Source organism: Dreissena polymorpha, chromosome 5, assembly GCF_020536995.1.
Source record: "Dreissena polymorpha isolate Duluth1 chromosome 5, UMN_Dpol_1.0, whole genome shotgun sequence".
Lineage (NCBI taxonomy): Eukaryota > Metazoa > Mollusca > Bivalvia > Myida > Dreissenidae > Dreissena > Dreissena polymorpha.
In genome coordinates this window covers 73,244,990-73,271,174 of record NC_068359.1, presented here as the reverse complement: position 1 = coordinate 73,271,174, position 26,185 = coordinate 73,244,990, and the positions used below count along the sequence as shown (strand labels likewise).

General features: G+C 35.3%; 1 protein-coding gene across 1 annotated transcript in view; it reads right to left on the bottom strand.

Moving 5' to 3' along the window:
* LOC127831804 (ventricular zone-expressed PH domain-containing protein homolog 1-like) overlaps positions 1-24,661 on the bottom strand; it is a 56,988-nt gene extending 32,327 nt beyond the window's left edge. The window contains exons 1-4 of the mRNA XM_052356880.1: positions 24,576-24,661; positions 22,544-22,754; positions 21,109-21,256; positions 18,722-18,896 (exon numbers count right to left, since the gene is read on the bottom strand). Coding sequence (XP_052212840.1) covers positions 18,722-18,896; positions 21,109-21,256; positions 22,544-22,752 — 532 coding nt within the window. The 5' untranslated portion in view covers positions 22,753-22,754; positions 24,576-24,661. The remainder of the gene's footprint in view (positions 1-18,721; positions 18,897-21,108; positions 21,257-22,543; positions 22,755-24,575) is intronic.
* Positions 24,662-26,185: the final 1,524 nt, after the last annotated feature.

The following is a 26,185-nucleotide window of genomic DNA, read 5'->3' as shown; positions in this document are numbered from 1 at the left end:
ACTGAGACTTGTTTTTCAACAACGAGGCTAGTGTGCTAATAACTGATAAACATATTCTTTCCTGTTTAAGGACTGCCTTATATGATGTTTACGTGACTTAAATGAAACAATATAGCTGCTGGGTAGACACCCCAACATAAATAAAAAAGAATTTGCGTTCGCGGCTCAAATCTTCGACCAAACCCTACGTAGTGAATCGTCCTTACCAGTGGCCAACATGCTACGAAGACGGCATTTATACCTGTTGAAACAAATATATTAATCACTCTGAAAATAATTTATGAGTGCGTGCATGCGATTGTGTGTGCTAAACTTCGAAAACCACCATGTTCTTAATTTTATGACCAGGTTCCTATTACATGTATGCGCATCGCAAATAAGATATTAAAACAAACTGCATTGAGGTGGCGTTCATATCCTTGTTGTGTTTTCTTAATCCGCAATGCCAACTTTACCGTTTAAAAGCAGATTGGACGATTCCGGACGATTTTATGAAACAGATTTGTAAAAGACCTTATGACCTATTTAAGCTAATGTAGTTGTTTTATAAATAAGAATCGGAATACCGCTGAAATAATTTATGCGATAAAGGATGCCAAGACAAATCGACCCACGTGTGAGCGAACAATGGTCTTATGCCATATGCGGCCAGGGTAGCTCCCATCCAGCCTGCCTGTCCTGTGTGTCTGTGTAGCTTACATCGTAGCTCAAGACTGTGCGATTGCGTAGGCTGGTCTTGACCTACGCTGGCCGCATATGGCATAATCCCTATTCCGTAGGACGAGGCTAAAATAATCCCCATACCTGGCGTTATGTAAAAAAAATGTTGAATACGTAATTCATGGTTCTTAAAATTTATGTAAAAAATCGCATAATAAAGTTTTATTATTTTGTACGTATTTCGGTGATGATTTTTTAACGTGTGGTGTTAACATTTAACATTTCGACCTTCAAAACAACGATGATGACGGTTTGGAATTCCGTTCACACGATTGTAAACATACATGTTTATATAAATAAATTCCACATACAAATACTTTAATCCAATATGTTTTGTGTTTAAATAGCACCTCACTTATGGCATTGGATGCATGAATGCCATCCCAATAAATAACTTAATATTTCAACTATTATGTCCAATTACAGTGATTTTCCCAAAAAACTTGAGGTTCCTACAGGTTGTTTCACAATAGCAAAATTAACGTTTTTAAAAAAAATCTTACGAAAATGTTCCCAAAAAGGTCCAAAACTTGTCAAATAAACTAAAAAATGTGTATATTTAGTTTATTATATATACACCAATGTAAGCCCATAGTATTTTATTATATAATTTAGTAATGCAGTTAAAAGAGCACTTATATAAACAATTCAAATAATGTTATTTGCCATCATAATTATTAATAATGTTTCATTTTTCCAGATTTTTGGTTTATCGCCCTATTTTTTCTTAATCCAAACGGCACAGGCCGTAAAATATAAAGCAAACAAGATGTGTTTGTGAAACACTATGTCCCCGTATATGACGTTTGACCTTGAAGGATGACCTTGACCTTGAACCTTTCACCACTCAAAATGTGCAGCTCCATGAGATACACATGCATGTCAAATATAAAATTGCTAGCTTCAATATTGCATAAGTGACATTACATGAGCAATTTTGACCCATATATTTGACCTTGAAGGATGACCTTGACCTTTCACCACTCAAAATGTGCAGCTCCATGAGATACACATGCATGCCAAATATCAAGTTGCTATCTTCAATATTGCAAAAGTACTCATAAAATGAGCGATTTCGGTCACATATATTTGACCTCTGACCTTGAAGGATGACCTTGACCTTGACCTTGCACCACTCAAAATGTGCAGCTCCATGAGATACACATGCATGCCAAATATCAAGTTGCTATCTTGAATATTGAAATATTGCAAAAGTGTACATTACATGAGCGATTTTGACCCATATATTTGACCTTTGACCTTGAAGGATGACCTTGACCTCTCACCAACAGACCAACAGACAGGGCAAAACAATATGTCCCCCACTACTATAGTGGGGGACAAAAAAAATCCCTCAAATACTAAGCACGTGTATAAAATAACTAGGAGGATTTTTCCGGATCTTATTTCGATTTGTTTTTTATTTGTTTATTCAATTATATATTTATGTTTAAAACTGCGTGCTTTATTTTGGTGTTTGACATAATTCTTGGTTAGTTGCCATGTATACTGTATAATGGACGTATATTGGGCGTATTTGTTGTTCACAAAGTGACACTAGTATTTAATGTTTAATATTTTTTTAAGAATGCTGAACATAAGGTCAGACTTCATATGCTTAAAAGAAAAACAATGCCGATTGCAGTATATTATATACATAAAAAAATCATAAGAAACTCAAAATAATTCTATACAAAAATCACGAAAATATTAAACTGATAAACATATCGCACAATAATTCATTTGCCTTTTAATTATGCACGGATTTTTGCCTAATATTCGGTAATAGTACATTGATGTATTAATTACTTAAAAGATACCGCGCACTTGTCAAGAATTGGGAGACATGACATAAATATACATACTAGTATATTGCGCACACCTTTTATTACAATTAAACAGTGTTGCTGACGAACTTAAACATGTAATTCTTTATATTTTGAAGTATTCTTCTTGTTTGTGTCCGGTTTGTTGCTGATCTAATATTTCTGATTGGGTCGGCAATTGATACCTGCACAACGCTTTGCAAAATGTGTTTTACAGCGTGCTGTAAATACTACAATCAAATTTGCTCGGTATTTCACGTAAATTCAGTGGAAATTTCCGGTGCGAGCTATAATTGATATTACACGGAAATATACGAGTAGTCGACGGAAAAGAACGAATACCTACGCTTTAAGCGTGTTTACAAACTTTTGCGTCACGTGATCACCCAGGGAAGCGATAGCCGGACTCTTCGTGTCAATTTCTCTTCAAATTTGGCAAAATACAGCCATAAACTACCTGGTAGTACAAAATTTACATTATTTTATAATTTAAAAAGCAACTGCTTCGCGAGGAAAGTACAATATTGCTTCTAAGCGATTATTTATCTTAAACGACTGACCGTTTTATCGTTCTTTGAAAACAACATGGTTGTTTAGATTTAACTTAAGCAACGCTTACCAGAGTGGGTGGGGAATGTTTACATTTTTAAAATTTGCATCTTAATCAAATGGTATGTTTAGTTTTATCTGTTTGTATCATTGCGTGATAGCAAGGTTGATGAATACTCGTAATGCATATCTACTGATTATTGTAAGTACATATGCTAGAATTTGGCTCAAATTTGAAGACCCATTCCTTTTGAAACACTAGTTTCAAATTTGTGTGTATGAAACTCCTCAACTATCATTTAATTCCAAATATAGTTCATGTATAATGTTTTAGGTTTATAACTTCAATTAATTCATTCATAATATTATCTTCACAAGAAATGTTTGTAGTTACAGGATTAGCTTTATAAAATGCAATATTTATTAAAACCCTTGCTAAAGAAACTTCAGTGAACAGTTTATATAATATTGGCAGACCTGAACGCTGAAGCGAACGAACCCCATATATAAAGTCAACCATAGTTGTTTTATATTTATGTCACGCATTGTATAGTTGTTATATATTTATTTCACGCTATAAATCAAAGGCAGTTCATTTGCTTGGATACTTTTCAATAATATTGGTGAATGAATATAAATTACTGCATCAAGGCAAATTTTAAGGTTTAAACTGTTTCAAATGCATCTTACAATAGATGAAAATAACTCATTAGCCTGAAATTCACAATTTTGACGCCATTCAATTGTTGCTTTGTTACGTGACGAGTTTTCATTTGGATACAGTCGATTGGTGTATAACGGATAGCTAAGGACTTCGAGTCTCATTTCAACATAAACACCATGCATTCAGTAATTAAACCATTAAACCTAGATAGACACATGTCTTTCCTATTGAAACATGCCAGCGGTTTTAAATTTCCAAAAAAAGATTATTTGTTTACAGCGCGAATTTCATGGTACACTGATTCAGCCATTACTGGTTGGCTTAGTTCTTTATCGGATTACATGTGTATCGTGTTATTTCTTGAAATTTGACACAGCATTTGTTAAAAATAATTTTAATATATGTACATTTCCAGAAAGGAAATTCATTTCTGCGTTTAATAAGACCATGTCTAGGAAATCACTGCACAATTGATGAAGTAATGGCTGTTCAAAGCGATGCACCCTATATTCGGGTCATTTTGAGTTGAATCTATATATAGATTTGATAGTGAAAAATATGTTTTCAGAGAAATCGATTTTTCGTTATAATTTGATTATTTTTCATTAAAAATGATGTTTTCACTTATGAATATCATAGCCACGTGCTAACCACATGTGTATTGGACAACTTCAATTGAGTTTATATTTATTTTTAGACAATCCCCACATTCCTGAATATGGGTCACCACATGTCCGTTATTCACTAAATCCAGAGTTGCAGCTTTCATGCTTATTTTATATCGTACGCATCAATCTGGTTTCTGAGCATTCTTACTTTTGTAAAGGACACATAATACTAAAATATTACATCAATGAACATTATGTTTACCAAACAAAATCTGCAAAATTCAAGAACCATTTGTCTGCACTTTTCCTGTCGTCACAAAAACGGTGCGTACATAACGTGACATTGTTTTGCTTTCGAAAAAAGAAACAGTTGTAAACATTGACACACATCAACAAAAACATGAATCGACTTAACAATGAAAGGCTTTTTGTATTCAATTCATAGAAAACTATAAATCTTAACATAAATTAAAGTATTTTGCAAAAAACGTTTAAGCTATCCGTTACTCACTAAAATCCGCTATACACTAATCGACTGTACTTCCAGATCAACCTTGACATTTTTTTATGAAAATGTAAACATTACTTTCGTTTTCTGAAATCTATTATTTGTGTAATGTGTGTATTACTTACGTCTGATGGATTAAAATAATGATTTCAAAGTGAATCAAGTTATTTTTTATTATTTTTACTTTGAGTTTGTATTTACACTACAATTTGTTTACAAAACAAGTAAGAATAATTTAACATACTGGGATATGTCATTCTGAATTGGAAAACACTTGAGCACATGTTATGTTACCGAAAATAGAAATAACGTCATATGACCATGAAATCTCGGGAGATTCTCATTAAAAAAAGTCTGTCACATCGCTGTTTTTCTCGATATGTTAGAGCAGAAAAGATAAATTTCAAATGTCTGATGTAGTATTTTGTATAAGATTGTATCAGTTAAATGTGAAAAAAATGTCAATCTTTCCGATAAAGTGATTGATTTGGGCCAATAACTGCATTTAAAAGATGTCAACTTTTCAGGAATTTTTGGTTGACGAGGGGTTTCAGCCTTATATAACAGGGGCCTATTAATGGCCCCTTCCCAATTGAAAAATTCTTTAAAATCATGCAGTTTTTCCCAAAATCCTAACTACACCAGCTTTTTCATTTCCCAAAGCAGTAATTTTAGCGAGAATTCTTCCCAAAATTAGAAATTTTGTTCCAAAAATCCACAGGCTAGGGCCTCTTCCCAATGAAGCGAGGAAAACCCCTGTTAACTTACCTAATGGGGTTGATCCATTACTTAAGTCGCGCCAGTAAAAAATCGTAAAAAGCTAGTTAAGCTACATTTAAAGTTATGGTAGCCAGAACTATTAAAGCCCATGTTCATGTTAGATAATGTTCAGCTGTCATTCACATAACTTTCGTTGTAATACAACTGTGATCTGTGTTATTAAATATATTTTATTATAATTATCTAAAATGCACTTATTTCAATTAAAGAATACCTTCTACAGATTTGAGAAATTCCATAAAAATATATTGGTTAACTTGTATTTCAGGTACAATGACTGCCAGCAAGAGAAAATCCGAAGAAAAGGGGAAGGCTACCCCTGCAAAGAAAACGAAAACAGAAGCAAAAACACCAGCCAAGAAAACTCCAGCAAAGTCAGCTCAGAAGAAAGCAACACCAAAATCTGCGAAACCAACTGCAAAAGTAACATCAAAAGTTAAGAAGCCAGAAACAAAAAAGACTCCAGCAAAAAATAAAACCCCAGCAAAAGCCGTGAAAACCCCAGCAAAAGCAGCATCTAAAACCCCAGCAAAGTCTGTTTTGAAAACACCTGCAAAAGCTAAAACACCTGTGAAAAAAACAGCAAGTAAGCTTGTGAAAAAGTCTCTAGCTAAGCCAGTGATGAAAAAGTCAGTTCCAGCAACAAAAAAGATGACTGCAAAACCAAAAACTTTGTCCAATGTCACAAAAGCCTCTCTCGAAAAAGCTAAGGCTATTGCTGCAAAAGCCAAGCTGAAGACTGCAAAGAGTTTACCTAAAAGTAAAATAATAAAGAAAACTGTAACACCTGCTAAGGAGAAGGCTTTGCCTATTAAACAAGACAAACCAAAGGAGGAGGAAATTAAAGAGGAAGAGAAGGAAGAAGTACCAAAGGAAACCCAGAAACAAGAGACTGCAAATGAACAAAAGGAAGAAGCTCCTGTAAACAAAAGAAAAGCAGAAATTCAAGAAGATGAACCTCCAAGAAAAAGAAGAATGATCACACCAAATAAGAAGTTCGAAGACTATGAGCTTGAAGTACCAATTCTGTCTAAAAGAGTTAAGACCCCAAACCCAAAATATGCAGACTACGAAACTGAAACGCCTAGCGGCAAGAAAGTTTCTGAACTAAGAGCTTTCATCAAGGATAAGAAAGCCAAGCCTGCTGAGGACGAGGAACCAGCCCCTGAGAAGAAAAGTACTAAGAAGAAAACAGCAGAAAAAGGTGACAATTCTGAGGGCGATTCTGAAGCAAATGATGAAAAGCCAAAAGTCTTTAAAGAGAGTGACATGAAGCCAGCTGAGAAGTTGATGAAAAAGCTACAGAAGAAACTTGAGAAAGAGGCCCAAGCGATTTCTGCTGCTACACCTCCTGAAAACAGAGAGAAGGCTAAGATCAAAATAACTAAAGTAGTGGATTACAATAAGCCTGTAGGAGTAGATGATGTTCAGATCAAAAAGCTCGCCAAGAAAGTTGCAGCAACTCCAAAATCCAAAGCTGCGCCAAAGCAAAAAAATGAGGCCAATACTGCCACTGCAGAGGCAGCAAAAACACCTAAAGCTGCAACAAAACCTGCGGTTAAAGCCACACCAAAAGCTGTGGTGGAGAAGATAGTAAAACCAAAGAAAATCAAGGAAATGAAGAAAGAAGAGCGACCCATTCAGGCACAGTTTTTCTGCCAGAAAACTATCAAACTGAATAGTGACAACAAAGAGCAGAAATGTTGGATCACAGGAATCGGTGTCTTCCCAAGCGGGGAGATTGTTATGGTTGACATGGCAAACAAAAAGATCAAACTGTTTGGCAAAGAGTTTGAATACTTGAGCCAGGCCCAACTGGACACAATTCCGCAAGATATATCTGTAAGCCCAGTTGATGCAAGTTGTGCATATTTTACAAAGCCATTCTCCAAAGAAGGCATTCAGAAGGTCGTAATGGCTGATGGAAAGCTCGCATTGAAAGAATATTTTGTTACCAACGGAACCAACAGAGGCATCACATGCATCAAGGCTGGTATTTTGACCTCGGTTCAAGATGGTCGCTACCATGATGTAGACATCAACCACTTCAAGATATATCTTCTGGACTACACTGGTAATGTCCTGCAGGCTGTTTCCACAGATACCAATGGTTCACGTCTCTTCAAGCTGCCACTGTACTTTACTGTTTCCAGTAACTGCAAACAACTTATTGTGTCTGACTGCATTAAACAGAACTCCTACATCGTAAATGTCGACATGTCAGGCAAGATCAAGTTCAAGTATTCAGGCACTAACAACAACTTGATCACACCACGCGGCCTAACTATTGATGACGAGGACAACATTTATGTGACAGAATGGGAGAGAAGCTCAGTTTACATACTGAATGCAGAAGGCAAGCGAACACAGACACTAATGAGTCACAGGGAACTTCAACAAGAAAAGCTTGACGGTCTAATCAAGCCATACCAGCTCTGCTACTACAAGACAGGTGATACCAAGAAGCTCATTGTTAGTCAGGAAGCTTGCGACACTGTCAAAGTTTTTAAGTTGCTGAAAAGGGAAGAGGTCGAAGCTGAAGCAAAGGCAAAAGCAGAAGAGGCAGCAAAGAAACCAGTTGAAAATGGTGACCCTGAAAAGAAAGTCGAAGAAGTGGCAGAGGTAGTCAAAGGAGCACCTGAGGAAGCGCAAGCAGTGTCAAGTACAGAAGTGCCAGTCATCTCTAGTCCACCTGTTGTCGCTAAGGTGACAGAGCCAGCAGTTGTGAAGATGACCCCAGCAGTTGTTGTCAGGTCACCCACCTCAACTGAAGCTCAGAAAGCTGTTCAGCAGATTGTAGTCCACCCTAAACCAGTGTCGGAGAAAGCGAGTCAGTCACAGATAGTGAATGTTAAACAAGCCATTCAGCCAACTGTAACAGTTAAGTCACAAGCAATCCAACCGAAAGTGATCAAGATTCAGAAACCGAAAGCTGTTGACCCAAAACCCATGCAGATTGTTGTCCAGCCAAACAAGCCTATTTCTGCACCTCTGATCAAGCCTCAGGTGACTGCTGCAGTCCAGACCAAGTACGTTATCATACCCAAGCAGTCAGTCACTACACAAGCAGGTCAGACGATAGTCACACAACAAGGTCAGACAATAGTTGCCCAGCCATACAGAAAGTTGGCCTCAGTCTTGCGTAAACCCAATGAGGTCAAGCCAGCAGCACAGGCACAGTTGGTGATTACTACAACAGCTGCATCCACGCCTGTTATTCAGGCTTTACATGGCAGCAAGAAGGAAGAAGTGTTTTCTCAGACCGCCGACGATTTCAACGAAGAGGCAGATGCTGGGGAGAGCGAGATGAACGGGAAACTGCAAGACCTCGTGCATGCGTTTCAGCAGAGTGAAAGCAATCATGTTGAAAGCATCGGAAATGTGATTGAGGAGTCGCATGTCGAGCATGAGCCACAGGAAGAGATGACTGTAGTGGTGGAAGATCACAGTGGCATTCCTGAACAACACATGGAACATGAAGTTGAGACTGAGCACCAAGTGGAACATATGCAGGTGACCTACATTCAGGTGCAAGACGAGGGCCAAGTAGAACATCAAGACCACCAAGATGTCATCCAGGATGAGGTCCCAATGGAGACGCATCATATGGAGGAACAGACTGTCGAAGAGATGCATGTTCCAGTGAGTTCCGAAGGGGAGATGATCACCACGACGGTTCATGGTGACTCTGGGGTATACACAATGGTGCTGGACACGGGCAATACAATGATGTTCGATCAGGTCAGTGATTTTTTTTTCTAAAACAACAGCCTTTAATGGCATATTTTCCCCAAAAAAATCTGACGAAAAAATCCACCTTAAAACCCAAAACATTTGCTGTTTAACAATATAATTCCATAGCACTTTATAATATAATGGAGACAAACAAAAATCAGTAAAACATGCACTTAACAATACTTTGAATGCTTTTGTATATAATCATAGTAAACATGTTTCATTTTCCCCAAATTTCATGGGTTATGGCGCTATTTTTTCCAATATCAAAGGCACAGGCTTTAAAATAAAAATAAATCACTGCAGGTTGAAGGGGAGCAGCAGATCGTGGAGACGACAGTCGTGACAGATGGCGAAGAGCAGTACCAGGAAGTTGTTACGGACATGCCAGTTGAAATTGACACAATTACTACGGAGTTTGTGGTGTGAAACATTTAAAACTTCAGACTGAACTTCATTTTTAGCATCATTTTAAGTGGTTACAGACATGCCAGTTCACATTGAAACTATAACTACAGGGTTTGTATTTTAAATTTTTTTTACAAACAACATACTGAAATGCATTTTTAGTGGTTACAGACATGCCAGTGGAAATGTACACTATTGCTGCAGAGTTATGTAATGATAGACGTTTAAAAACCTAGAACTGTATGGAGAGTGAAACATTTAAAAACCCAGACTGAACTGAATTTTTAGCATCAATTTTTATTGAATCATGTAATTGTTACAAAGTCTTACAGTTGAAACCACTGTTTTCTGTTTAAGAAATTTGATTTTATACAAAATCTGGGATTTTTACTTGTTATGTTTTAAAAATACAGTGTGCCTTGATTCATTGAAGAACAACTGTGGTTGCGCAATTATATGTTCCTATTTTATCAATTTTGCTGTGAAAGTTGTGATCTTTTAAAATCACATTTGCTTTACCAAGTAAAGAAAAAATATATATCTTGGATTATTTTGATGGAAAAATTAAGATCTGATAAATATGTCAATATAACCATACCAACAAAAAATCATGTACCATGAAAAGCAAAGTCATCATAAAAACCGTTTTTGTAAATAATGTTTGTAATTAAAAAATCATTTTCCATTCTTTCAAGTTCTTTGTATAAAGCATGCTTCACTTAAGCCCATGCATTGTGTATATAATACAATGTTCTAATGTCACATACGATTTAAAAAAAAAAAGAACTAACATTGTTACAGTGTAAGCATTGTCTACTTGCCTTTAAAATGTTATGTTTTTAGTTTAATAAAAAAATATCTATGGACTACTGCAAGTCATTGAATGATAGAATGTACTAAACTGTGTTCAATGATGTTGCTTATATAAACTAATTAGTTATAGAAATGATTTACTCTAGTTTTGGTACCTTAAACTTTTTTGATCATCTGTTAATATATTTAATGAAACTGGAATAACTATCAATTGTGCTTGTATTTATATTTCTATTTATTTGATATAGAATTTAAAATAAAACTCAACACATACAATTCTAACATTGAAACATTATATAAACAAGATCATTGAAGTAATATAGCCCTGGGCTTATATCTTTTTACATTATTGTTTTATCATACAAACGTTCTATTTTTTATTGTGCATGTTTCATTTTCATTTGTTTCTTTTATTTGCATTGTATCATTTGCTGCACCATTTTCAAAATGAAAGATCAGTTTGAAATCATTGTATGACAAGTTCTCATTATTACTTTATTTACATGTTGGAATGAAAATTGGAATAAATCTGCTTACATGCTGGTGCAAGACTTTCTATTTTGTTCTTTAGACATAAGCTGTTTTTATGCCCCCGAAGGAGGGCATATAGTGATCAGACTGTCCGTCACACTTTGCGTTTAGGTTTCGGAAAATGCTCATAACTTCTATGTCACTTCAGATAGCAATTTCATATTTGGCATGCATGCGTATATGAACAAGGCCTTTCCATACGCACACAAATTTTGACCCCTGTGACCTTGAACTTAGGGTCCGCGTTTAGGTTTCGAAAAAAGCTCATAATTTTTAGCAAGCGTTTATAGGGGGCATAAGTCATCATATGGTGACAGCTCTTGTTTTGAACAGTATTCAGGGCTTTTTTGCTGATTTTATAGCAAATATGCGGTCATATTCCCAATGGCATGATTTTTTGCGTGCAAACTTCCTCTAAAAACTTGCAATGAATAGTTTGACTTTCAGATGTTTGGAAAGATAGATAGTAATATCTATTTAACTAAAATGTTTATAATTAAAATGGTATTTTCTATAAGTTATATCAATAAATATTCAAATGATTTACATCAAACATTTATGCATTTTCCAATAGATTTTGAATAAGATTTGCAATTTGACTGGTGTACCTCATATTCCCAAAATGTTGAGACAATGCCCTGTTATTACTGGCTGAGTGCAAAATGCATGGGCGATTGTGATAGATCCACTTTATATTTTGCAACATAGAAACCTGAATGCTCCGAGATAGTGATTTGTAATTTTGACTGGAGGGATTCTTATTGACTTCATTGTTAAAATTGTATTACCATTTTGTGCGTGGAGCCACTTGTGAAATTAACTTATGTGTGCCTACGTGACATCTCTTTTATATATGAAGACATATTGGTCATAACCAATATGTCTTCATATATAAATGAGATGTAATTAACATCAACTAATAATTCAGACTGGACTTAAAGCGCTGTTTTAATATTTGTGTAAACATCGAATCACCACATACAAATATCTACAAGTATTGTGAATCTTTTTGCCATAACCATACAACTGCAATAATTTATTGTTGAAACAATGAATTGATGCCTCATTTCCATATCCACTCTGGGTGTGTATTCGGGCATGTTTCTTCAAAATATTTAGTTCTACTTTAGTTATTTAACAACAAAGATTGTGAGGTAAATGTTAGGTTAACAAAAGGACAAAGTGCTGTGAAGGCCAGGGTACCGTTTTACTAAGCAACTTAAGAAAGTCTTAGACTTACGCAAATATTTTAAAATAATTGAATTTCATTTATTTAAGATTGAGGCAAACTAATTTTTACTTAGAATGTAGCATTATATTATGAATTTCGTTTTCAAACATACCAAATTTTAATGTAGCAATAATTTGAAGGAACTAGACTGAATTTTGAATATGTGTGTAAGTCTACGAATTGCGTAAGTAGCTTCGTAAAACGTTACCCAGGTCACTGAGTGCAGTTGTTAGAGCGCTGGGCTGGTAACGGAGACTCAGAAGTTTAACACTTTCCCACTCTAATTTAAAGCAAAGTGAAAATGGCTATAAGCAAACAGCATAAAACCAGAACAGCCTGTGAGTAACTCGCTGTCTGTTCAGGTGTTATGTTGTTTGCTGCTCATCAGTATCTAAGGGTTGGAAATGAAGTCTTAAAAAAACTTGAATCTAGTAAGAAAGGTCTTAAATTCAATATAACTCTAAGGGACTTCAAATGCGTGAAATTACAAATCTAAGTTAGAAAGGGTTAACAAAATTGAAAAGGACAAAGTGCTGTCAAGGCCAGGTCACTGTGCAGTTGTTAGAGCGCTGGACTGGTAGCCGTGGCTCAGAAGTTTAAGTCCCAAACTTGGCTATTGACTTGAGTGAATATTGGTCATAATACCATGCACCACATCACAGCATAAGTATGGGGGAAGATCTAGGTCCACACAAGGGTACAGGGAGCTGGGAAGGATGGAAAGCTGGATAAGTCTGGTGACCTTTTCATTTATTTGCTGTAACCAAGGAATTCCTTATTCCAATGCTTGTAATAAATGTTTTTCAGCATATTCTTCATTAGCCTGTCATTTTTGATAACATATACAAATTATTATATTTAACTGTTTTCACACCTACCGGTATTAGCAAATCCAGATGGGAGGCAAACAATAGCAGGGCACGGTACCCTGCTATTTTGCCCAAGATCTGTCCCTGTAGGATGTGCATTCGGTACTGGTAAACAACATACCGTAATTACTCTATGTTTTCGGACACTTAAAAATAATTATTTTTATTCATGTCCGAAAACTTAGATACGAAAAATATTCTCAAAATACAGGTGTCCGAAAACTTAGAGTCGAAAATTGAAGTGTCCGAAAATAGCGTCCATTGTTTCAACGACTACCGGTCATAGCACGCGCTTGTAAAAACCCATATAGAATAAATTACAGTTATGTTTGCGTTGCATTTTAAATAATTTTAAATGCTTAATTTATTTGACAGAAAGTTACTTCAAGGTTGTACTTTGGCCAACGAGTTCAAAGAGGAGCATTTGATGTACCGATACTCGCAAGTATGAACCTGTAATTAACGCAACAAAAAAGCAAACTATGAATTCTTTGTTTGTTCGTTTCCGATTGTTGTTGTCTTACACCTTCTATTGGTCGTAAAACTTGCAATAGAGTGCATCACACTTTGAAGCGTTTATTATTTGTCACAGCTATTTTACTGAGAATCGGCAATACCATTGCGGTAGATAATTGAACTTGTTAATTGGCACTACCCCTGATAATTGTCATAACGCTTATGCTATCGGGCGAAACTAATGTTTAATACCGGTTTACAAGGTTATTTACCCAATAATGCAAATGTAATGGTCCGTTGCCCTCAGGCATGCACCTGCCACGTTTTATGATATTAATCCGGTTGTAAAACCCCATGATCGAAGTGTGTTTAGATATCAAAAACAGGACCGAAATTTGGTAAAATAGCGCTGTAAAATATACTGTCCGAAAACTTAGAGATATTAATTATGGACGAAAACTCGTGTGTCCGAAAATTAAGAGTCACGAAAAATAATTATTTTTGCTAAAAAAAGGGGTGTCTGAAAACTTAGAGTGTCCGAAAACATAGAGTAATTACGGTAGATGTGACAAGCTTGCCCAAGAGAAGTTCAAGTTGGTACACAGACTATAACCGTTTTAAATCTGGCGCAAAATCATAGCAAGCAAACTAAATTTCGATAAGTGTTTTTCTGAGAAAGCTGAGGAATATGGCCAGTATTATTTAAGATAAAATATTGCATCACTTATGTTTATTCAAATAAAGATTGTCCAACAATTATAGCTTGATAAATATGGTACTTTATTTTATAAACTAACAAAACTGCTTACAGAATAATTATTATTCAACATTGACATAATTATGCTGATCTGAATTAATATGTACACAAGCATTCAAGCAAAGGCAACAAAGTCTGTTCATCATCTAATAATAATCTTATTTTGAGTATCTCCCTTGTGTTTACATATTGTGATGGAATAATCCTGTAGATGAATCATTTAAGAACATAGGCACAGTTATAAGAAATTAACCAGGTGGGGCTTTGAGGTGCATGGCGTTATTTTTAGCTCATCTATTTTTTGAAAAAAAAAAAAAGAGCTATTGTCATCACCTTGGCGTCAGCGTCTGCGTCCGGTTAAGTTTTGTGTTTAGGTCCACTTTTCTCATAAAGTATCAACGCTATTGCATTCAAACTTGGTACACTTACTTACTATCATGAGGGGACTGGGCGGGAAAGGTTAGATAACTCTGGTGTGCATTTTGACAGAATTATGTGCCTTTTTTATACTTAGAAAATTGAAAATTTGGTTAAGTTTTGTGTTTAGGTCCACTTTATTCCTAAAGTAACAAAGCTATTGCTTTCATACTTGGGACACTTACTAACTATCTTAAGGGGACTGTGCAGGCAAAGTTATGTAACTCTGACTGGCATTTTGACAGAAAAATGGCCCCTTTATACTTAGAAAATTGAAAATTTGGTTAAGTTTTGTGTTTTGGCCCACTTTACTCCTAAAGTATCATAGAGATTGCTTTCAGACTTGGAACACTCGCAAACTATCATAAGGGGACTGTACAGGACAAGTTGCATAACTCTGGTTGTCATTTTGACAGAATTATGGCCCTTTTTTGACTTAGTAACTTTGAATATATGTTTCGCCCAAACGGGCTTTATCAAAGTTTACAAATACGAATTCACTACATAGTTATAACTGTTGTATACACCAATAAAGTGTACAACAGTTATAACTATGTAGTGAATTCGTATTTGTAAACTTTGATAAAGCCCGTTTGGGCGAAATATTAATAAAAGAGTGTTTTTACTATGAAATATGTATATCTTTATCCCTACTGGATATAAAACTGAGTATTTGAATATATGGTTAAATTTTGTGTTTACATCCACTTTACTTCTAAAGTATCAAGGCTATTGCTTTCAAACTTCAAATACTTTCATACTATGTTGAGGGTATTGTACCTGGCAAGTTGAATTTTACCTTGACCTTTGAATGACCTTGACTCTCAAGGTCAAATAAATAAATTTTGCTAAAATTGCCTTGACTTCGTTATTTATGATCAGATTTGATTGATACTTTGACAAAACAGCTCTTACCTGACATACTACAATAGACTCAACCCAAACCATCCCCCATGCCCCACCCCCGACTCCCCCCCCCCAAAATCCCCCTCCCAAAAAAAAGTTTTGTTTTTTTTGTTTTTTTTTTAAGATCATCTTATAAATGACCACACCCTCACACTATACCCCGACCCCCCCCCCCCCCCCCCCCCAAAAAAAAAAATTAGTTTTTTTGACACATGGTTAAAAAACAAAAATATTTATTTTTATTAATTTTATTTTTGAAAGACCGTCCAACTATCCCACCAAAGAATCCCCCCCCAATTTGTTTTAATTATATTTTTTTGCATTTTTATTTCTTATTTTTGGAAGCTAATGTAATAAATGACCACACCCCCACACTATACACCCCTCTCCGCCCCACCCCTCCATCTTTTTTGATTGAAGTATTGAGATAGGTCCCTTCACCTTTAAAAAAAAAATAGATGAGCGGTCTGCACCCGCAAGGCGGTGCTCTTTTTTATCAAATTTTGTCGCCTTGATTTGTTTTATCTACAGAGACGGAATGTTAAATGGGTGCACATGCTTGAGAAATGAAACAAAGACAAAGTAGTCGATCAGAATACTTTTATTGGAACCAAAAACATGCCTGGATATCCGGCACTGAATGTTAGAATTTGTTCTTTTTGTGGGAGTCCTTCAGAATGTTTAAATGTGTCGAATAATATTGCACTTGAACAATAAAAAACAAGAGATGTGTTTGTCAGAAACACGATGCCCCCTACTGCATATATTTGACCTTTGACCTTGAAGGATGACCTTGACCTTTCACCACTCAAAATGTGCAGCTCAATGAGATATACATGCATGCCAAATATCAAGTTGCTATCTCAGGGCCGTTGTGGGCTGTCGGCCGGTCCACTTTTTGACAAAAAAAAAGAGAATTAATGCTTAGCTAGGAGATAAATTGCTTAATCTCCTCTGGATCAGACATATTTTATCATGCTTCCTTATTTAAAAAAAAACGCCCATTAATCACATTGGCCCAACGTTAGCACGACAACGGCAACATCATGCCAACTTGATGCAGACCTTGGGCCAATGTCGGTCTGCTATCTGGAGTATTCATTCTTTTCTTTTGCAAATCCAAGAATAAACATACACGAAAATACTTAAAGAAAGCCAAAGGATTTATTTGAGCCAATAAATTTTCATGGGATATAAAAAAAATTATTCAAGAGGCTAAATGAGTTAAGATCTGTATCATCTAGTGAACTGCGTTGCTATTACTGCGTTGCTATTACAGCGTAGCGAGCCTGGACACAGGGATAAACGGTCAATCATTAGTATAAACACTTTGCCTCCCTTCCTCAACATTAGTGGCAAAAATTGTCGTCCCCCTATGCAAATTCTTTGTCAAAGTTTTTCCCTCGGAATATTGCAGCTTCCATCCATGCAAATGACGGCATATTTTGATACTGTGGTTGACCTCATATACGAATCTTACTGACAATGCCAGCTACAAATGCCATAAGCGAGAGGACCTTCTCTGCGCTTTGAAGAATTAAGACAAATCTGAGAAGCACAATGTCCCAAACTAGACTCAACAACCTTATGACTTTGCATGTTCATAAGCAAAGAACGGATGCTCTTGACTTAACTAAAATTGCAGAGGAGTTTGTTGCTCCAGGAGAAAAGCGCAGCTGTGTATTTGGAAAGTTTTATAGGTTTTACAGCACGCCGTGTAACTTAAAAATATCATGCACTATGGCCTCAAAACCTCCCAGATGTCATGATTTAGCAATATGTTTGATCCGGGGGCATACAAATGAAAGATGACTCTTGTCACTTTTGTGTAACTTTTATTATTTTATTTTTACCAACCAATATATGACCAGTATCTGTTGCACATATCAAATGTAATATTTTAATGATGCTTGCTTTAACAACTAACTAGACATTGCCTGTAACTACTGCCTCAATATTTCAAGTTCTATGGACCTTTTAAAATATTTAATATGCCAAATACCAGTGATTTGACCGGTAAACAAAAACTAACTCTGTTCTGAGCGTTTATACTGTCAATAAATTTGCAGAAACATACATTTCAATTACCAAAAATAATTGTTAGTCAAAACAGTTTACACAATTTAAACTCAATTAATTTTCTTTTTATTATACATGTACACTGAGTGTTGATTATTGATGTATGGGTTACTGTTTGGCTTTTTTACAGGCTTCACATGTTACATTCATTATCCAAAATGAACATCCATTTGAGTATCAATTTCCACTTTGACTCTCATACTTGACTTATGACTACTGGAGATCTTATGACTGACATTTTCTTTTTATGAAATAAGTAAAAGTTTATGGAAGATATGAGTTACTTGCAGGCTGTTCTAGTTTTATGCTGTTAGCATATAGCCATTAATCTCCATGCAGAGTAGTCCTTCCATGCTCTCACATAGAATCTCTGCCATCACAAGAATTTCTTAACCCTTTCAGTGCGGGAACCGAATTTTGAAGGCCTTTGCAAACAGTTTGGATCCAGATGAGACGCCACAGAACGTGGCGTCTCATCAGGATCCAAACTGTTTGCTATTCTGATAATATTCTTTCAAAAAAATCGAAGAAAATGCTAATTTTAGAAATTCAGCAGACGACATTTTAGCAGACGACAAATTTCCCAGCATGCAAAGGGTTAAAGTATTTTATTATAAAAAGTAGTACCATTTGCTATTATATTTTGAAAATAGTATAAAGGTTAAGGTTTATGCGGAGACCAGTTTAACCCTTAACTACTTGAATATGTACTTTTACGCATTTGTAGTCCTGAAGAAGAATAAATGTATTTAAACACCTTTTTTTTACTAGATTCAAGATTTAAAAGCTTTATTTCCAACCCTTTGATACCGATGAGCAGACATTTTCACTTTGCTTCTGCAAGGGCAAGGGTTAATAATTTACCTTTAAGAATGCTGTTGACAATAAGATCCATGTACTGGGCAAGCATGTCGGCATTGTCGATGGCGGCCAGGGAGAGGTAACTGGATACATTGTGACTCAGCTCCTTATGGTCTGTGCTAAGGAACTTCACCACGACAGGTATCGCAAGGGACATCACCTTCTCTTTGCCGTAATGCTGAAATGTTAACCCTTTACCCCTAAGATAGGCATTTCGACTCTCTTTAACCCTTAACCACTTACAATTTTCACGCATTTGTAGTCCCTTAGAAAGTTATATTTAATGTAAGACTTTTCTTACTAGATTCAAGTGTGTATGGCTTCTTCTCCTGATGATCAGCAAACAGCATAAAACCTGAACAGATTACGAGTTACCCACAGGCTGTTCTGGTTTTATGCTGTTTGCACATAGCCATTTTCACTTTGCTTATAAGCTGGGAAAGGGTTAAGTCCCTTAGAAAATCAAATAAAATTGAAGAACTTTCTTTATAGTTTCAATGTTAAATGTTTCATTTCATATGATTAGATACTGATTAGCAGCAAACAGCATCAAAACTGAACAGCCAGCCAGTGACTCACAGGCTGTTCTGGTTTTATGCTGAATACATACAGCCATGTGCTTTATGCTGTAATGCTGAAATGTTTAAGGGACTTGTCTATAGATTGCCTTAAGTGATTTTATGGTTTTTTAATTATACTGTGATTTTTTGTTTCTGTTGTTTAACTTAAAAAAATTAATTGATGTAAGTTAGACTTGAATACAGATCAAATAAGGAGATTATATTAACTTAAGGCACTTAATGAAAAAAAAGGAAATAGTTGGTCACATGATCAGAGAGCATCTTGAGAGGTTGTACATTGTAACATTTCGCAAACAGCAAATGCTTAATAGTGGCGTTGTAGACTTAGTTAGTTTCTCCTGTAAACTACTCTCTGTTTCGTATCATTACTGCATTTTTGTAGTCTGTACAAAATTTCATATGCATTTATCCTGCTATCAAACGGATAGATGCTAATGTTAGGATATTTCTTTTATAAAATATACTATTTAACAGGAACGTTGTTTTTTTAAATTATTCACTATAAGACATTCTTATTTGTATAGATTCCTTGTAATTTCGACACATCTATTTAAATGAAACTTGGCAACAACTATGATAATGATTGAATAACAAAGGAACATATAAACAATTTGAACTCAAAGTAAGAGACAAATATGGCTGCAGACAGGCATATCTGCAAGCGAAAATGAAAAGAGCAATCACTTTTTCGTCATAACTAAAATAATTGTGAGACGTATGGCTTTATTCTCAGACACAGACAGTTCTTTTGAGTGATAATATGCTACCCATTATGTATCCAATTATCTTCATTGGTGGACATTGATAATTCGTGAAGCACGCGACAAAAAAGATTTATTAAATGTACTATTTTTTAGCAAGCCATTGGATTGTTTTGGTTACGTTCGGGTTAAAATAGCATTAATTGGGCTGTGGGTTCAGCAAAATAACATCACACAAGTGGTTTAAGCCATATACTTTTATTAAAAAAGGACACATCATGCCCTTGCGGGGCAAACTTTCATATCTTTTCTAAATTCTATCCTTGTTATTATACAGGTGCTTAAAAGTTCCTTTGTCTAAATCCAGCTAATAAGGCATGGAGCAATTTAAAACAAGAGATGTGTTTGTCAGAAACACAATGCCCCCTAATGCGCCCTTTTGAAGCCATATATTTGACCTTTGACCTTGAAGAATGACCTTGATCTTGACCTTTCACCACTCAAAATGTGCAACTCCATGAAATACACATGCATGCCATATATCAAGTTGCTATCTTCAATATTGCAAAGTTATGGCCAAGGTTAAAGTTTTGGGACAGACACACGCATACAATGACACACAGACACACACATACAATGACAGACAGACAGGCAAAAAACAATATACCCCCGATCATTCGATCTGGGGGCATAAAAAGCAAAAAATCAGTGAACTAGTGCCTTTAAGGGAAAATAACTAGGGAATGTAAGGAGCACTGGAAATGAGAACGTGCTTAGCACATCAACAATTCTATGATTGCTTTTTTATGTGTAGATTCAATCATTTAGTTTAAAATGCATAGAAAGCCTAGGGCTTATTTGAAACATCCTTGAGTCTGTTTCCTGCAACAAGACTATAACTTGATGCCTCTGGGGGAGACCTAAAGAACGCTCCCACAGGTGGGATCAAACCCATGACCTCCTGCGTGCGAGGCAGAAACCATATCCTAAACGCCGTAGCGACCTATTCAATTCAATCATTTGACGTAGGACATTTTAAGCGGACAGACTGATAAACAAATTGACATTATTTCTTTACACCCTCTCCCCTTGGTAATATATTTATTACCATGAAAAGACAGCTCATGATGTCGGAGGCAATTTTGGTGTGTGGAGGGTCAGCGTCCTTGATGCCCGAGGGACGCAGGTTGTGGGTGTGGCACACTTCCAGGAGTTGTACAAGACCTGCTGCATTCTCCTCTATACTGTGTGTCTCTCTTGAAATGGAAAAACATACTTTAAAAAAAAGGAAAATGCTCACATAAGAAATTCTTGATGTTAATAATGTTAGATTCTACAAATAACAGGTTTTGATTAAGTACCAGTAATTTATGGTTCTATGGCATCATTGCATTCTCTTTGATAATGAGTGTCTCCCTTAAAAGAAAAAAAACATTGTTTTTTTAGTGGGATAATCATTTTTGAGGTTCTTAATGACTGTTTCCCAAACTTGTTTGACTCTGAATCCACAAATAACAGGCATTGTTACAGTACCAGTCAGAGACCAATGCCCAAGAATGTATGTTTTGACAGACAAAACAGATTTGTGGTCACGGTCCTCTGCACTTTCTCTGACCTCCCAAAATTGTTTTTCAGTGATTTTGGCCCAAATTCTGCTCCATTATTCAGCTCAAAAGGCATATTTTTTCCTTATATATATACATTCTATTAAATACCCTTCTCAATGAAAGCTTTGTGTGACCATAATTGACTAAATTTTGAACAAATATTGACAAAAAATAGAGGCATTTTTGTACATCTTCCCAGATATTTTCATCAAAACCATTTTTTACTAATATAATTCAGCATATATGCAACAAAGTATTTGATAAACCGTTTATAACAAAGTAGAATATAAACATAGACAGTAAGACCAGTTATCATGCTTATCATCAAAACTATAATTCCCTTTATGTCTTAAAATTCCTCATCTAAAGGGCCTTACACCCTCCCTTCAAAAATTAGACACCAACATTTACAAGTCTTGACAGTAATCAATATAAACCAATAGCACTAATCCAAATACTTTCATAGAAACTAATGAAAAAATTAAATTGCTGAACTTTATAATTACCAATATCTGGTAGCTGAAGAACATTCAACCAGCCCCAGGCTGTCAGGCTTAAAGTTAGCATGAAGACTGCAAACTCAGTCATAGATTAGACAACATATGAGTTGTGCTCTGTGAAAAAGGGGTTTAATGCATGTGCGTTAAGTGTCGTCCCAGATTAGCCTGTGCAGTCCGCACAGGCTAATCAGGGACGACACTTTCCGCCTAAACTTGATTTTTGCTAAGAAGAGACTTTCTTTGAACTATGAATATCATAAAAATGGAAAGTGTCATCCCTGATTAGCCTGTGTGGACTGCTCGGGCTAATCTGGGATGACACTTTACGCACATGCATTAAACCCCTTTTTCACAGAGCACGGCCCATATCAATTGTTTGTAGAGGTAAGGGCTGCACACAAATCTAATAAAGGCAGTTAGGCTGAACCACACCAACCTTATTGCGGAGGTGACCCTAGTGATGCATATCTCTACCACTGACTGATCGTTGTCACTTGTGGCATACTCAGGACTCTTGGCAATCTCACAGATACGTTCAAGCACCTGTGTGAGGTCATTCTTGATGTCACTGTCGTCAAGGGAGAATAACTCTCCCGCCTTAGACAGATCCTTCTTGGTGAGGACTTGTGCAAACAGCTCATGCATTACTGTAATTGAAAAGTTTACGAATTTTTGTTTACACATCTCAGACTAGAACTAAACGCAATGCATTTATTACACAAAATACTGTTATATTTTGTACTAATGGAAAACAATTCACACCTGATTTGTAATGTGTTTATTTATTGTGTGGGTCCTACTAAATTGGTTAATTAACTGCTATATCCAGGAGTGTCATTATTGGATGAATCCAGCAACCTATATGGAAACATAAAGGAATAAGTAAGATTCTAGCTTAGGCATATATATATATAGTGTGACACTTAAAAAATTATGTATACTAAATAGTGATTATAATTTTACTTATAATTCTTGATATTATACATGCTTAATTTTATTGCCAGACAGTCAATTGTAACAGAACTAGCCTGAATATCATTATCAGCAAAATTTCCGATTTGAAACTATTAATCGTGTCATATTGTCAGAGTGTTTATGTGTTTATTGTCATAATGTTTATGTGTTTATGGTAATTAGACTTGTAAATAAACAACCTCACATATGTTCCAATCGTAGTTTTCATCAATTTAAATTGTTCCCTTAAATTTCAAAGTCATCATTGAATATTTAAATCAATTCTGATGCAGCAAATGTTGTCATTTTGTGGAATATATTTACTGTTAAATATATACATGTTTCCCTCGAAAAACAAAAATTGGGTCAAACTCTAATTGGATCTTAAACACATGCAAACCCTCCCACCTATCAAAATACTATAGCACATGTATGTTTAGCTTACAAATTATATGAAGTGTTGTGATAGATTTAATATATGAATGCACTTTGCATTTAAAAAAAACAATTGTTAAAGGTTTGATAGATCCATTTTTTTAATTTCGAGAGTGCACCTCAGAATATTGAATGATCTATTGGGGAGCAGTATGAAAATCAATATTATGAACAAAACACTACACGCTGTTCAAACGATATCAATATCCAGTTCAAATTGCATCACAAAAGTGTTTTATTAAATTTGAAGAGGGGTTCTTAACTTTTTGTTTGGCGATGTATAATAGAGTTGATTGTGACTGTCAAAAATACCCCAAGTGATGTACAGAACAAATGAGAACATGAGCAGTGAGTGACTTTTATTTGGCTGAAAAGTAAACATACTTTAACATGTGTACTTGACAGGTGGATGTGGTATTTTCATAAACTTTGGTTGATCATATATTTGTTTCAAATTACCAATACTAATTTTATGTATTTTTTCTCATTATTAAGAGCATAAAGCGATAGAAGCCTTAATAAACTTACACCATCAAAAATACCCAACACAATGATACTACTATAATTGTATTAAAAGTATTCATGAAATTTTTAATCTTTAGTTTGTAAACCTTTTAAATATGGTCTTTAAAATATGATGATTTATATGGACAGTCATAGTCTTCATTTAATTTTTTCCAATTAGTCTCGTTACAAACACAGACTATTGGTATTAGCCTTTACCCCATACCCACAGCTGCTGATCCCCTCCGAAATCCCTCAAAATTGTCCATTTGTTATACTTTTTTTTTTAATTACTTATATACAAAACATTAGATTATATATATGTTAATATTTTTTTGCTGTATAACAAATGGACAAAAATAGGGATTTTAAGGGGGTTGGCAGCAGGGGGAGGGGATTAGCAGCTCATGCAGAGTGCCTGAGGTTGGAAATGACAACTGTCAACTACATGTGAGATCTCACAAATATATAAAAGTTCCAAATAAAATTATTATAAAAAATATTCTAGTATAACTCAAATATAGCCATCAAGCATATTTGTTTAACAAAATTAAAAAAAAAATGGATTTCCTTACCAGACTCATTTTATTATACACATCAAATAAAGTTTTACAATTTGACAAGGTAAATAACAATAATTGACCAAAATATTTAACAATTGTAACAACAGCAAATTACAGGTAATTAGTCTGGCTGCCGGTTCATTTTATATTTTATTTAATGTTTTCGCTTATGTTGTAAGGCAACATTATTATTTTTTGAACTTTGTGCATGCATACAACAAATACTGCTTCAATCAATATACTTGTTAGTGCACTTGACTCATTTTAATCTAAAGGCCACTAGAGCCTCATGTGACATTACAAAACTCGTGAAAAACGTGCGCAAATCAAACGACCGTTAACTTCATCGTTAAAACGATTACTAAAAGTATTTCATGATTATTGGGTTTATGACTTTAAGGTTAATATTTCCGAGGTAAAGTGGTTTTATCTGTAAAAAATGTCTAAAAATCTTCAGGTATTCAAATTGACACTGTTGAAAAAGCAATTTGCACGAGACAAGGAAAAGATATATGTCAGATATTTCATCACATTAAGAAAAACGCACCAGTATCATTTGCGAAGTGAATTCCGATGAACAAACACATTCTTTGAATCGATATCACCACCGCAAAATAAATTGTGTTCATGGATAGGTGCCAATGCCCTGATATTATGAATAATCATTATGAATCCTAATGATTTCTACACACCCATGAAGTTTCACGCTGAAATCTTTATCATATCTGAGATATGGCCCTGAAAAGTTGCATCGCACAACAGACGAGGGGCAATGCCTATTAATTTAGGTGTCGGGTTATGGTTCGTGTGCATGAAACTTCCCGTAACTGATTATATACACCCATTAGTTCTCATGCTGATATCTTAAATAGTTTCTGAGATATTGCCATGCACAGTTTGTGACAGACGGACGGATGGACATCAAATTTATACAAAGGTGGATGGATAATACACATTAGACTAATTAATCAACATTGAAATTAAATAACCAAGTGTAGTCAAGTAATGTCACATGATATTGATGTTATTGACATCATTTTATGCATTCCAAAAGATCTATCAATAAATCTTTATTTATAGATCTTTGATTCTAATGTAAGTTAAACGATAAATCATCACATAATTTCTCTTAGTTTTCTGTGAAAGCTCAGAGTTCAAGCGTTAGGCATATTCCGCGTTGAATTGTAAGTTTTAATGGGGGTTTAATGCATGTGCGTATAGTTTCGTCCTAGATAAGCCTGTGAAGTCAAATCAGGGACGAAACTTTCCGTTTTCATGATATTTTTCGTTTTAAAAAAGTGTCTTCTTAGCAAATATATAGTTTAAGCAGAAAGTGTCGTCTCTGATTAGCCTGTGCGGACTGCACAGGCTAATCGGGGACGACACTTTATGCATATGCATTAAACCCCCTTTTCACAGAGAGTGGCTCATTTAATTATCTGACCTATCTACTCACTTATTTACATCTGAACCCTGCACAATACCCCGGACCCTTTTAAAGTATAAATGACTGTTGAACATTAATTATAAGTAGATAGTGGATTTAAATTACTTCCATTTAAGTTAAAACACAATCGCTGAGAATATGAATAGCAATGATTTGTCCATTGAGGTGATACATA